We start from the raw sequence: 13,954 nt of genomic DNA on the forward strand, positions 1-13,954 counted from the left end.
TTGAATAATGAGATAACCCAATTTGGAAAATAGCCTCTTTATTGCTGTTTAATCACTCCTATTCACAAACCACTAGAGAGCTCATCAAATCTGACCATAGCTTATTTTTTTAGGTCCTCTTAACAATGTATATATGGGGGAGGGCATCTGTGGACCTTTGGGCACTTGATGAAATTGGAGAGAGGTGGAATTTGTTACCCCTTTGAAGTATTATGCAAAAATTTATGTGCATTTCTGTAGGGGGAGGGCCCTTTGCCTTATTAGTATCTCAGAGGGGACCATGACCTAAAGAAGATTTTTTAAAAATCACCAAACTAGCGTTTTTGATTGATCATGTGGCTTTACCCCAACAGGAAAATTTCTTCTAGATCTTTCTTTGTTTCCTACTGTATGTGAAGCCCTTTAGTCTATCATAAGCTAAGTGGAGGTGGGTGGGGGAGAATGATAGAGAAAAGATTAGGTACCGTTGCAGGAGGAGTTTTAAATTCCAAAGAATCTGAAAGACAGGAAAGAGGACTGGGGCCAAACAGACTCAACATTCCAATCCTGTGTACCAGTTTACCAGCTCTGGCCTTGATCAATGACTTAGCTGCTCTCTGTAAAACAAAGTTAAGGTTTAAAGGACATTTACGTGCAGCATGTGTGTGGCACACAGAGGTGATAACTTTTTAGGAAATGTCTTATCCATCCTGGTGGCTTCAAATGATCCCTAAGTGACTTCTTTGTATTCTTCGGCTGAGACTGTTTGTTTTTCTTTTTAGTTAAAAATTTTGTTTATTTATTTTTAGAAAAAGGGGAAGGGAGGGAGAAAGAGAGGAAGAGAAACATCAATGGGTTGCCTCCTCTTGCACACCCCTGACTGGGGACCTGGCCCAAAACCCAGGCCTGTGCCCTGACCAGGATTCAAACCAGTGACCTTTCAGTTTGCACTCCGGCACTCAATCCACTGAACCACACCAGCCAGGGCATGAGCCTGTTTTTTAAAACTGGTAAGACAGGTCTTTCACCAGGCCTTTCCAATGATTGCATTGTATACAGGTGAGTTAAATCTATTTCTAAAAACTTTAGAACCAAAATCACCTATTCAGTGTCATTTCCCCTTTCTGTATATTTCTTACTACTCCTCCATGACGCCCTGATTCCTGGTAAAATCTAGTTCCATTCAAGAGAGCAGAAAGGGCGGGAAAATCATCTTCCAAAATTAAAAATGAAAACCTTAAAGTAAGGTTGTAGCTCAACGTTCTGTTCCATAGAGGGCAGTGTAGACACGTTTGCCCCAGGTTCACAGCCAGCTAAGGACAAATTTTTAGTCCTGCACCAAATTATAAAAGGGTAATAGTAATTTTATTTTGCAAAATAAATTTTTTATATTTGCATTGTATGAGAAGACTTTTCTCTTAAATTTTCTTTTTTATTGTATTTTTTTCCATTACCATTTATCCCCCTTATACCTTTCTCCACCTCCACTGGACCCCTCCTCACAATCACCACACCGTTGTCTCAGTAATTGATTTCTATTAGTGTCCTTTGCTCTGAGATTATGAGTGATTATAATCTTCCTAATTTGGGGTGTTCTATGTTGTTGCTCTTGTTAAACGATTTTTAAAAATTGACATAACTAATAAGCGGTGGTTGATGGGTCTCAATGGATTGAGTGCTGGCCTGTCAACTGAAAGGTCGCCATTTGATTCCATTCAGGGCACATGCCTGGGTGGTGGGCCAGGTCCCAGATCGCGGCAGGCAAGAGGCAACCAATTGATGTTTCTTCGCACAAGATGTTTCTCTCCCTCTTTCTCCCTCCCTTCCCCTCTCTAAAAAATAAAATAAAATAAATATTTTAAAATTGGCTTAACTAATCAAAATAAAAAAGATGGCTATTCAGTGTTGTTGATCCCATGATTTGGGGAGAAATTCTAGTCCAAGGAATCTCAGTCTTTGAACCACTATTTAAGCGTGCTTCTGTTTTCATTCTTGTATATAAGAGAACTGATCACTTGACCTAGTTCTCTCTAAAAGAAACAGCTGTTGTAGCTGCAAAACAGATGTTTGTCATAAAACGGTAAAGTGCCTCTCCACCCTGAGAAGGCTGGCTGGATCCGGCCTCCTCCAGTGAACGCACCTTGAATCTCAGCTGTAGAGGCGGGGCGGGGTCATCTCAAAGTCGCCCACCTTTAAGCCCAACCTTTGGAATATTAGTCACGGTTCCGGACAACGGCGAGGGTCCCATTGCTTGTCCCGCTGGGGTTTAAAAAAAAAAAAAAGTCTGCTCTAGCTTCTAGCCCTGGAAGCGCCCCGCCTGCTGCAGCCTTGGGAGGCGGGCACAGGCTAGGAGGCGGTCCACGCGACCCACCAATGGCTGGGGGCGAGCAGAGGAACTCGAATCACGAATTATCCTTTAATCCCGAAACGTCACAGCGCTGGCCCCGCCCCTTTGCCCGCAGTCCCGAAGCACCGGACCGGTCCATCTTGCGTACGTCAAACAGGGTAAGGGCTGGGACCGGGCCGCTAGAGGGAAGAGGAGGGGGAAGGGCTGGTGACTCAGGCAACGGCGAAGTCCTTGGCACCCAGGGATGCTTCGAACCCCAAGGACAACAAAACTGTCAGTACCTGCCTCCACTCCCGCTGTCCGGGTGCTTCTTCTGGGGCTCAGAGTGTTACTACAAGAAACTTGTGCCGGGTCTGGGTAGTGGCATGAGACCAGGTGCTTGTGCCCCGCTGCTGGAAATATCCTCCTATCTAAAGTGCCCCTGAGGAGTGGCATCTGTTATGCAGCAGCAGGATACCTTTTCCAAAACCTGGGAAATTGAACTGAGGTAACCTGCAGGTTAGCCCTACCTGCACTGCTCCAGTCTGGTTCAGGTGGGTTCCTGGGGTTGAGGGAAGGTTGGGAGGGAGAGTGAGAGGCCCATAGCCCAGGAGTAAAATGCAGATTCTGTTCCTGCTTTCCCTCTGGCAGTTTCTCTGCATGTCCCCCTCTTTAGCATCTCATGGACAATTGGGACTCTTCTCATCCCTCCCCACTTGGGCCTCCTGAAGTCAGTGATCTGCCCTATGCTGTGAGGAAGAAACTACTGCAGGGCAAAGAGCAGAAAAATTACCTTCGTCCTTCTCTAGCCCATTGCCTGACAGCTTGGCCATTGTCTCCTCAATTTGCTGAGCTCCTTTAATGGCATAGACAAGGTAGAGGTAGGCACCTGGGATTAGGGTCCAGGTCCCAGATGGGTTCAATTTTTTTCTTAGGGTGGGTGGAGAGAGGAGGAGATTGAAAGGCCTTCAGAGAATGTTATTACTTGTCTACTGGTCATAGCACTGTGCTAGGTAGATCTCATTTCATAGATGAGGAAGCAAGTTCAGAGAGGCTTCATTATGTTGCCCAGAGTACGGGGCTCATTAATGGCAGGGCCCCAGTTTCACAAACCCAAAGAAGTTTGACTCCAGAATCTGAACTCCTTCACTCCATTAGGCAGCCACCACCTTTTTCACCTTTTTGACCCTGTTTTGTTCTTTTTTTAAAGATTTTATTTATTTTTAGAGAGAGGAGAAGGGAGGGAGAAAGAGGGAGAGAAACATTGATGTGCAAGAGAAACATTGATTGGTTACCTCTCGCACACCCCCATTTGGGGACCTGGCCCAAAACCCAGGCATGTGCCCTGACTGGGAATTGAAAGGGCAACCTTTCAGTTGACAGTCCAGTGATCAATCCACTGAACCACACCAGCCAGGGCTCTTTTTAGACCTTGTTTAAAAGTCAGTCTGCCCTTCATTTGTCTTCTCCTGACTTCAGAAATAAATTCTGCCATTTTAGGCCCAAAAGTAGAGTGGAGGATGGGAACTGGGTAATTCTAGAAGACTCCTACTCCTCCCCTCTCCCCACCCACATTCCCTTTCATCCTATCAGTATAGTCTGTCTCTGAAGTATGCCAGTTTTTCTCTTAAAGGCTCATTTAGACGCCCATTCCTATCTTTTGTCTTCATTACCACAGAAAATCTCTATTTGACCTCTTATGTGTCTCCCCCCTACCCATTCCCTCAAACTGCCCTAATATCATCCCCTCCCAGCAATTCCTATCTTGACCCCAGAATTTTCATCCTGCAGGTCTGCCACAATGCTGTTGCTGCACAGAGCTGTTGTCCTGGGCCTCAGACGGGCCTGCAGGTAGGCCAATCCATCCTAGTCTCCTAGCCCATATCTCCCCCTCCCAGTATCTTTATAATATCTTATCTGCCAGATATGATAGTTGAGATGGTGGCCTGGATGGAAAGGACAAGCTAGATTCCACTTGTCTCACCCATCCCTGGAGAAACTAAGTTCCAACTGAATGAACCAATGGCCAGCCAGGGAGAGGTAAATCCAGGCCTTAACTGATCGTATGTGTGCTACTAAAAAGGCCTCTTTCTCTTCCAGACTCAAGTGTACCCACTCAAGGCTCTGCATTCAGGCCTCCTCTACAAATGATTCATTTCAGCCTCAGTGCCCTAGCCTTGCCTTCTCTAGAGATAACTCCAGCACCAGGGGATGGAGAGTCATGGGGACCCTGCTTGGCCTCGGTGCAGTATTGGTCTATCATGACCACCGCTGCAGGGTAAGTGGAAAAGGAAAACACTTCATTGTCAGCACAAAGGGGTCCTAGTGAGCCCAGGCAAGCCAGACTGTTACCACTGGCTTCATGCACAGTACTGTAGGGATGAAATCTGCTACCTCCATTTCCCAGTGGCCATGACTTTGTGCATTGGCTCAGGGTAAATTACAGTGATTTCTTCTTAATATTCTGTTCTCTTTTGCCTCACCCCTGCCCTACCTGCAGGCTGCTCAGGAGTCACCACGTATATACACGAGGGAGGAAGTAAAATCCCACCACAGCCCTGAGACTAGGATCTGGGTGACTCTGGGATCTGAGGTTTTTGATGTCACAGAATTTGTGGACCTACACCCAGGGGGACCGTCAAAGCTGATGCTGGCAGCCGGGGGTCCTCTAGAGCCCTTTTGGGCCCTCTATGCTGTTCACAACCAGTCCCATGTACGTGAGATACTAGCTCAGTACAAGATTGGGGAGCTGAGCCCTGAAGACAAGGCACCCTCCACCTTGAAGACCTCTGACCCTTATGCTGATGATCCTATACGTCATCCTGCTTTGAAGGTCAACAGTCAGCGCCCCTTTAATGCAGAGCCCCCCCCTGAGCTGCTAACAGAAAACTACATCACACCCAACCCTATCTTCTTCACCCGAAACCATCTGCCTGTGCCTAACCTGGACCCAGACACCTATCGCCTGCATATAGTAGGACCACCAGGGGGTCGGTCACTGTCCCTATCCCTAGGTGACTTGCGTAGGTTCCCTAAACATGAGATCACAGTCACTCTACAGTGTGCTGGCAACCGGCGCGCTGAGATGAATCAGATAAAAGAAGTAAGAGGTCTGGAGTGGAATACAGGGGCCATTAGCACTGCACGCTGGGCTGGGGCACGACTCTGTGATGTGTTAGCCAAGGCTGGTCACCAGCGCTGCGAAACTGAGGCCCATGTCTGCTTTGAGGGACTGGACTCAGACTCCACAGGAATGGCCTATGGAGCATCCATCCCTCTGGCTCGGGCCATGGACCCTGAAGCTGAGGTCCTGTTGGCATATGAGATGAATGGGCAGCCTCTGCCTCGTGACCATGGCTTTCCTGTGCGAGTTGTGGTTCCTGGTGTAGTGGGTGCCCGCCATGTCAAATGGCTGGGCAAAGTGAGTGTGGAACCAGAGGAAAGTTATAGCCACTGGCAGCGGCGAGATTACAAAGGCTTCTCTCCATCTGTGGACTGGGACTCTGTAGATTTTGACTCAGCTCTGTCTATTCAGGAACTTCCTGTCCAGTCAGCCATCACAGAGCCCAAGGATGGGGAGATAGTAGAGTCAGGAAAGGTGACTGTCAAGGGCTATGCATGGAGTGGTGGTGGGAGGGCTGTGATCAGGGTGGATGTGTCTCTGGATGGGGGCCTAACATGGCAGGTGGCTGAGCTGGATGGAGAGAAACAGTGCCCCCGAAAGGCCTGGGCCTGGCGGCTATGGCAGCTTCAAGCTACGGTGCCACCTGGGAAAAAGGAATTAACCATAGTTTGTAAGGCTGTAGATGACAGCTACAATGTGCAGCCAGACACTGTAGCCCCAATCTGGAACCTGCGAGGTGTACTCAGTAATGCCTGGCACCGTGTTCACATCCATGTCATCCCGTGAGAAGGTGAAGTGGAACCATCTACTCCCCAGAACCACCTTCTCAATGCCTTTCCACACCCATCCTTTAGCCCCATTTCCACAGAAAAACCTTCCCCTCCATCTCTCCACTGCTTGGATCAGAAACTTGTATTATGCCTTCCTAAGCCACACACAGGTATACATTGCACATTTCCACCTAGGCAAAACCCTCATTTAATACTGTTACATATTTCTGGCCACTGATCCTGTGCCAGGAGGTGAGCTGTTGGAGAAGGGGCTAGAAGTGGGAGAAGTATTTCTGGAAAACAAGTATTATTTTCTCTTTCTACTCCACCTCCACTTCTAATGCTTATCACCACTGAGGCCTTATTTTGCTTTTCTTCTTGGATTCTTCAGAGAATGTGGATATGAGTAAGAAAAATGGGTATGTGACTATTGCCTGTCTGGGTTGCCAGGGGTTGTGAGTAGTGCAACCCTCTCCCTTTATGGTTACACTTTTCTAAATATGTCAATAAAGCATCTGTTTAATAAGACTACACTATTTAAAAAAAAAAAAAAAGGTTATGACTTTTGGGAACTCTTGACACTGGGGAGTGTGCATGTTGCAGGAGGGAGGTGCAGTGGTACTGGGATGTATACTGAGATGATCCAAAATAAACGCTGGAGGAAAGGGAAAAAAACAGGTACAGGGATGTCAAGAAGTGGGGCTTCCTTCTCTGCGGTTTGTCAGCACCTGCTACTTAGGTGACTGACCTCAAGATATGCCCAAGAGTAAAAAATACTTGCCACCTTAACCCCCCCCCCTTCACAATTCCTACGCACTTGACAGGAAAGGCAAAGAATGCTAAGAGGTTAAAGTCAGTATTTTCTTCAGACTTGGGCAAAATTTGGCCTTAGGGGCAGATGTGCCAGGACACAGGAGGGTCCAGTGTGCGCCCAGTTTGCAAATTAGATGTAGATGAAAGGGCAGCCATTGAGTTACCCTCTCCAAGAGACCTCGCCTTTCGGACTTGAATGTTTCGGCGCTCAGCTACTCTCCCCTAGCTCTTCTCCTTTCCCAGCAGTTTCCTTGGCTTGGGGGCGCTCGGTGTTCGGCCACGCCGCCTGTCGCCTTGTAGTGGGACCGGAAGTTGTTCGGGGGAGGGGAGACGGCTATGATGGGGGGGGCTTATGGGGGGGCTGTCCCTCTTCAGGTGAAGCTGCTGATGGAGATGGAGCCGCCGCCACTGCTGAGTGCCTGGGTCCCGGCTCCGGCCCGGTTACCACCGCCTCAGTGACCCCCCACACCCCCTGCACTGGGCCGCCCGGGCCATAGTGGGGGACCCCCGCCGCCCCGCCTCCCTCTCCCCCAATACCGTCCCTTCTCTTTCTCAACAACCCCCCCAGGCTGCGCGCGCGCGCGCGGAGCTACCTCAGGTGAGTGAGGGGCGGGGCTTGAGCGAAGCGTGGGGGCGGGGCCTAGGTTGGCGGGGGCGGGGCCTGAGGGGCATGGGCTTGAAGTGAGGGGAGACTTGGACGCGGGACTGGGAGCAAGGGGGTCGCTGGTTGGGTTGCGGCCCAAGGGAAGGAGGGTGTCCCTGGGGAGTTTGGCATGAGGCCCCAGGACTGAGGGGGAGGTAGCAGGGACCTAAGGGTCCTAAAAAGGCGGGAGATGGATTAACGCGGAGGACCGAGGACATGTAAAGGCTGGCGTTCGGAAGGTTCTTAGGTAGGATATGGCTGGGGTAGGACAGGGAGACACAACGCAGAAAGAAGTACAGAGGGTACCTTGGGGGAAAAGCCAGGAATCCTAGGCTTTGGTGGAGAAGGTTGGAGGGAAAGACAGGCCTAGGTGGGAAAGATCTTGAAGACAATGAGCAAAGTAGGAGAAACGTGGTAGAGAAGAAACAAGGTGGAGTGAAAAGTACTGTCTGGGGTACAGTATTCTCTCACTTATCGCGGGTATTACTTTCTAGACCCCCCCGCAATAGGTGAAAATCCGCGAAGTAGGAACCTTACATTTATTTTTGTATTTATATATATTTTAAGGCTTTATAAACCCTTCCACACACTTATAAACCATTCCCAGCCCCTTATTAACCTTTCCCACTTCCTTATTAACCTTTTCCACACTTCTATAAATACTAATGTTCTTAAACATATTCTACACTCTTAAACCTATGTAACTTTAACAACATACGCTGTGATATAGCAAAAAATCAGCAATAAATAATTAAATATATTTTTTTTAAAAATCCCACGATACGGTGAGGCTACAATAAGTGAACCGCGATATAGAGTACTGTACTGTGTAGAGTGAGAAGTCTAGGGATCCTGAGAAGCAAGGCTAAGAAGGAAGAGATTGACTGCATGTGAAAGAAAGGTACGACAGGAAGCCCTGGGACAGATCCAGGGAGTCGGGGTACAGGGGAGTGGAGGACTTAGGAAGCACGTCTGAACTAAAACAGCCCTCCAAGTACCTCCTCACAGGGCCCCATCCCAGTTTTTTCTTCTCTTTTTTTCTGCTAGAGTTGTAAACTCACTTTTTAAATGTTTGTTTGTTTCTTTGTTTTATTGTGACTGGTCCTGTCAGGGGACAATGGAATGTTTAATGGAACACAGACCTCTTGATAGGAGATCTTTAGGAAATAAGGTACACGTTTTCCCCCCCTCCAAGATCAAGAATTTACTAACCCTGCTTCCAGGAAGATTTGCTGCATTATCAACCAATGTGTCAGGCAAGCTTTGCATACCTTCTTTTACCTCAGTCCCTTGTCTCATAAGCAAAACTCTACTGTGTGACTCTTATTGACTCCCACTTAACATGTTTGATAGCTCCAGCTATGCCCTCATCTCCCCAGCCTGAGCCCTCACAGCATCAGTGGTTAGCCTGATGTTCCTGACTCATATGTCAGCTCTAGGTTTTCCATTGTCATGGCCAAGCTGAAGACCATGGAGGCCTGGCTCTCTCCCCTTACTGCTATTTGTTCACTTTGCCTGGGTGAAGTTCATAAGTTCATATCCTTAGGAAACACTAAAAACAGGCATCTGACCACCTAGAATATTTCTACTTAATATAATCCAGATTCTGAAGACAAGACCAGATAAAAGTCTAAATCAGACAATCTGGAAGTGTAGCATCTTGTTTGGTAGGGATATGTTAAATGCCTCCCCGGGAATCCCTCATCCCCTCATGTAGCAGGTCAATGAACCTTGCTTTGTGGTATGTGGGGAACTTCAGCCTTCCCCAGTAACAGCCTTAAAACCAGAGAATCCAGACAGCTCCTTGGGTCATGAGAATAGTCAGAAAAGTAGCTCCTGAGATAAAAATAAAGTCTTAAAAGAAGAAAATAGCCTTATCATTGGAAAGCAGGAGAGGTTTCACTGGAGTTTCTGGGGTGGGCCCCAAGGTGGTGGGAGCTGCCTTCACTTTGGCAGTTTCAGAATTGTATCTTGTCCTAGTCAATAGATGCTCTGATGTCTCAAGCACAAAACAATGTCTTTGTTGCCCACTGAGTGCAGTTACTTAATTGTAGCTTCTGGACAATCCCATTCCTCCAGATAGGTTAAGGGTAGAGCGTGTTTCAGGACTTGGCTCCAAATAAATCCTGACTTTTTTCCAGTGAAAATGCAACTGAGTTTCTTCTTTATTTCCTCTTAGTTTAAATCTGCAGCCCCTGCTTCCCGGCATGGCAGGAACATCCCACCTTTTACCCCCCTCCCACATCCACAAAGGAATTATTTTCTCTCAAACTGGCTATCTCTCTTTCCTGAGCACACACACAAAATAGCCAAGGTAAAATAAAGATAAATTATTGTTGGGCAGCTGTTTCTAGCCTCATTTTACTTTGTGGGAACAAATTAGAATGTGGGACCCTGTGGTGTATACAATGCCACAGGCAGAGGGACTCCCTTTCTTTGTTGGTCTCTTGACCCTGCTGGAGAAGGCTCTGAATTCAGGCTGTTTGATTTGCATCCTCTTAAGAGAGCTGTGGATTCTGTATTTGAAACAGAGACAAGTTCAAGGTTTATCAGACAAAAGCATCTAAGAAAGAATAGCGCTGATATGAATGGCCTGGTTCCCCCCTCCCCCGGGATAGTATCAACCTTGTAGACTCTGCTGGAATACATATACTCGCCTGATCCTTGAGCCAAGAAGCCCTGTTTCTATCTTAAAGATATTTAGTGAGTGTCTAGGTTGGCTTTTTCCTCAGGTCTATAATCTCTGAAAAGAAACATGGGAAGAAGATCATTATTCCTTGTCTGATCCATATGTTTCTAGTTCAAGGATTTCAGTCACTAAGATGTAGACCCCCCAAACTATTAATATTATCACCCACAAAACTGAGCGTGCAGGGTGGCCCCAAACCTTCCAGGTATGGCAAGACTTAACTTTGTGCCACAGTGGAAAGATACCCATACTGTTAACCTGGGTTCTATTTGTCTTATTTATATCACTAACCATATGGGTGACTCTGGGCTTAGTTTCTTCTTCAGTTAAAAAAACAAATTGGAACCCTGGCTGGTGTGGCCCAGTGGACTGAGTGCTGGCCTGTTAACCAAAAGCTCACCAGTTCAATTCCTCGTCAGGGTACATGCCTGGGTTGTGGGCCCAGATGAGGGCGTGCAAGAGGCAACTCATCGATGTTTCTCTCACACATTGATGTTTCTCTCCCTCTCTTCCTCTCTCCCTTCCCATCTCTCTAAAATAAATAAATAAGATCTTTAAAAAAAAAAGAAAAAATGGAGCGATCTCTCAACTCCATTCTAGCTCCAAGATACCCCAGGTCCTAGAGTATCTCTACTCTCTACTTGAAGAGAGCTTACTGAATTAGATTGTCCAAACGCAGTTCTTTGTTAGCAGAGGAGCCTGAAAACATCTTTCTGACCCAAACAACAGTGAGCTCTTTTGATCAGCATGCATTTAGAGTCTTCTGTCCAGGACTGCCACCAAAGGCAATATGTTCCTATCTCTTCCACCTTTTTGCCACTCTACCCAAATCAGAATGGTTCATTGAGACTTCTGTGTAATTTCAAATTTCACTTGATAGAGCTAACCCTGTTTTGGACATCATAGGCCTCAAAACTGATGATTATAAAACTCAAATTGAACTCCACTGCTCTACCCTCCCCAACCCTGTCCAAACATACAGCTGAACAGCAGTGACTGTGTGGGGTCTTTCTATAAGCACAGGGATTATATACCCAACAGTGTACCCCCAAAAACCCAGAGAGTATCACCTCATGTGCATCATACGTAGTGCTTGAAACTGTTTAGTTTGGCTCTTTTCTTAGTTCCTTAAGTTCTGAAATGAGGCATGGGAGGGGTAGGATTATTTCTCCTCCCACCCATAAACCTTAGCTTTCTCTCTCTTCCACAGTCTTCATGGGGAGGACAGGGAAGAGGAAAGAACAAGAGAAAAGATGCATTCATCTGAGATCTAAAAGGAGACAATGAGGTGATATTTTCCCACTGCCCAGGTGTCCTGTTTCCAGCTCTTACCCCTTCTTATTTTAGAGCCTGGCCATTCCCAAGATGACCTGGGAATTCGTCCCCTCTGCACTGCTCCCCAAGCACTTGGATTATGAAGCTGAGCTGTCTTCGTCTGTGTTACATGTAGACAGAAGGTCACCATCTACAGCCTGGTGAAAAAATGAGGCAGATCTTTCTGCCGTAAAGACAGACGCATGAGCTGAGAAAGGGTGGGTGGGTTTCCTTCAGAGGGCACTAGGCTGTCACTAAAGATCATTTCAGAACTGCAAATTGCTTGATGTCCAGGGTTGTTCCCTGGGAAGGGGTGTGCAGTCAGGTTGCAGGTAGTGCTTATCGGTAATTCCACCTCTTCCCCCTCCCCAGTTATGCAAAGCCCTGGTAGAGAGCAGAGCAGGGATGTGATTCCAGCATGTTTTTGCTCAGTTTATTCAGTTCAGGAAGGCACAGGCAGGAAAGGGTGATGTGGGTTTGGCCTACTTGCAGTACATGAACTACTCACTCCCAGGCAGGTGGGAATTCTGTCTTGTTAATAATTGCTGGGCTTCACCTCAGATCCCAGATCCTAAGGACAACCAGAGAAATGATTTCTACTTTTCCAGGCTATAGTTCAGGAATAATCATAAAACAATGGCATGGGTTCTTGCTACTCTCCACCTCCACCCTCTCTCCTAGCTATATCCCCCTCACTACCTTTCTACCCACTAGGCCACATGGAATGTGTTTCAGGTTTCAGTTTTGGAGTGTCACTGGATCAAACAGGATTCATTGGAGGATTTGAAGAGTTTTAATTCCTTGTGATGTCCATCTTATTTCAGGCTTTCAGAGCCACTTTCTGACATTTTTTGTCACCAACAGAGCTGTGGAAATGTTTCTGTGGCGATGGGGATGGTAGCCGATGCCTGACCTGACCTTGGAAGCCAGACTTTGGATTGGTCCTCACCTGCTGCTTGTCAGGAAGTGTGATGGGAAACCTGGCTGGAAGGGATGCCTATTCCTGTTCAAATGTGACATTGTGTTGATGGGAGAAATCCAAGGCTATGGAGGACTCTTGTTATGGTGCCAAGAGGATCCAAAGAACAGGGAAGAAAATCTTTGTCTCTAGAGATTACAGTGACCAACCTTTTCTCTCCCCTCACAGAAATACTTCCTTTTGAATTGGGAGACTAGCTGTTTCTAGTTGTTTTGTATTCACCTTGCTGAACTGAATTTATAGTACATAGTGTGCCTACCTCTATCACTGAATAACATCTATGTTGGTATAAAGCCAGTTTCCTTCCAAGATCTTTGAGCCAGACCAGTCTTGTGTAACTAACTTCTCTCTTTTTACCTCCTCCCCCTGCGGTATGTCTCCAATTGGCCTGCCTAATTTGACCCAGTTCCTCTAAGTAAACACTAAGATCTGCCTGGCTGGCCAGGCAGGGGAGGAGGTGCTTTGAGGGACAGGGAGAGGGAAGGTTGGGAGGGATGTGACACCTAGGGATTCAGCAAATAGTCCAGTTCATCTACTGATTTGCTCCTGGATCTCAAAATATCAAGACTAGGAAGGGCAGAATCTCAATCCTCTCTGACTTCCATGGTTATCAATTTAGCATTTAGACCAGTTGGAGGCAGCTAAAGACTTATTTTGTCTAAGATGTGTCATGGAGCACCTGTTAAGAGCAATTAAGAAGCTGATGAGCTTAGTTTACTGCTAGGAACAAAGTCCAACTCAGAAAACAACTCCTTCACACCCTCCTCGAAATTGTTTGGGGGTCATTTGGGCAGGCGTCCAAGAATGAGATGCACTTCCTGAGCCAGTGCTAGCTGAATGCTATGCTTCAACTGCTCTGCCCAAGGAGTGCTGTCTAGCTTCTAGTTCACACATGCACACAATTGTATTAGCATATTTCTCTTGGTAGAATCTGTTCAACTTGTTCTTCATTTTTAGGTTACAGACCCCACTTCCACAGGGATCACACCAAAGGAAAAGATGCCTTAATTTGATGTTAGAACCAGGGAAAAGCAAGAGATGCATGAAATTCTTGAGTACCCTAGCTTTTGAAAGGAAACAAGATTGTTTAATAGAGCATATCTTGGAAAGTCATGAGAGACTTGTGTTCTTTTTCTTGTTCCAGTCTCACCATGAGCCCTGAGACAAGTCACTTAACTGCCCCATCCTCAATTTATCCAAGCAGAAAATTGGGAAAATCCTGTTCATTCTTGCTTCTCCTGCATGTAGGGGGTGGGGGGTGGTAATGTAAGGGAAGTCATCTTGAGCTTTTGCCTTTTGGGAAGAACAATCCCAAAG

The 13,954-nt window shown here is 46.8% G+C and overlaps 1 protein-coding gene across 4 annotated transcripts; it reads left to right on the forward strand.

Annotated features, from left to right (window-relative positions):
- The first annotated feature begins 2,427 nt into the window (after nt 1–2,427).
- On the forward strand, nt 2,428–6,727 carry SUOX (sulfite oxidase). Of its 4 annotated transcripts, none has more exons than XM_090273356.1 (4): nt 2,428–2,484; nt 4,097–4,156; nt 4,406–4,583; nt 4,806–6,727. In XM_090273356.1, the coding sequence occupies exons 2-4, from the start codon at nt 4,107–4,109 to the stop codon at nt 6,213–6,215; spliced, it is 1,638 nt and encodes a 545-aa protein (XP_090129482.1). In that variant the 5' UTR covers nt 2,428–2,484; nt 4,097–4,106; the 3' UTR covers nt 6,216–6,727. The 4 variants fall into 4 exon arrangements, with proteins under 4 accessions (XP_090129482.1, XP_090129484.1, XP_090129483.1 ...); XM_090273358.1 differs by having other exon boundaries at nt 2,451–2,470; XM_090273357.1 differs by lacking the exon at nt 2,428–2,484 and adding an exon at nt 2,491–2,859.
- The last annotated feature ends 7,227 nt before the right edge of the window (nt 6,728–13,954 follow it).

This window comes from Furipterus horrens, unplaced genomic scaffold (assembly GCF_987537825.1).
Source record: "Furipterus horrens unplaced genomic scaffold, mFurHor1.1.pri manual_scaffold_4, whole genome shotgun sequence".
NCBI classification, from domain to species: Eukaryota; Metazoa; Chordata; class Mammalia; order Chiroptera; family Furipteridae; genus Furipterus; species Furipterus horrens.

What these genes read in the sequence shown, in the direction of transcription:
- SUOX (XM_090273355.1), top strand. Translation starts at nt 2,571, where the DNA reads ATGCTTCGAACCCCAAGGACAACAAAACT. An exon ending in GGCCTCAGACGGGCCTGCAG is followed by an intron (nt 4,157 to 4,405) that starts GTAGGCCAATCC and finishes TTTCTCTTCCAG; the next exon opens with ACTCAAGTGTACCCACTCAA. An exon ending in ATCATGACCACCGCTGCAGG is followed by an intron (nt 4,584 to 4,805) that starts GTAAGTGGAAAA and finishes CCCTACCTGCAG; the next exon opens with GCTGCTCAGGAGTCACCACG.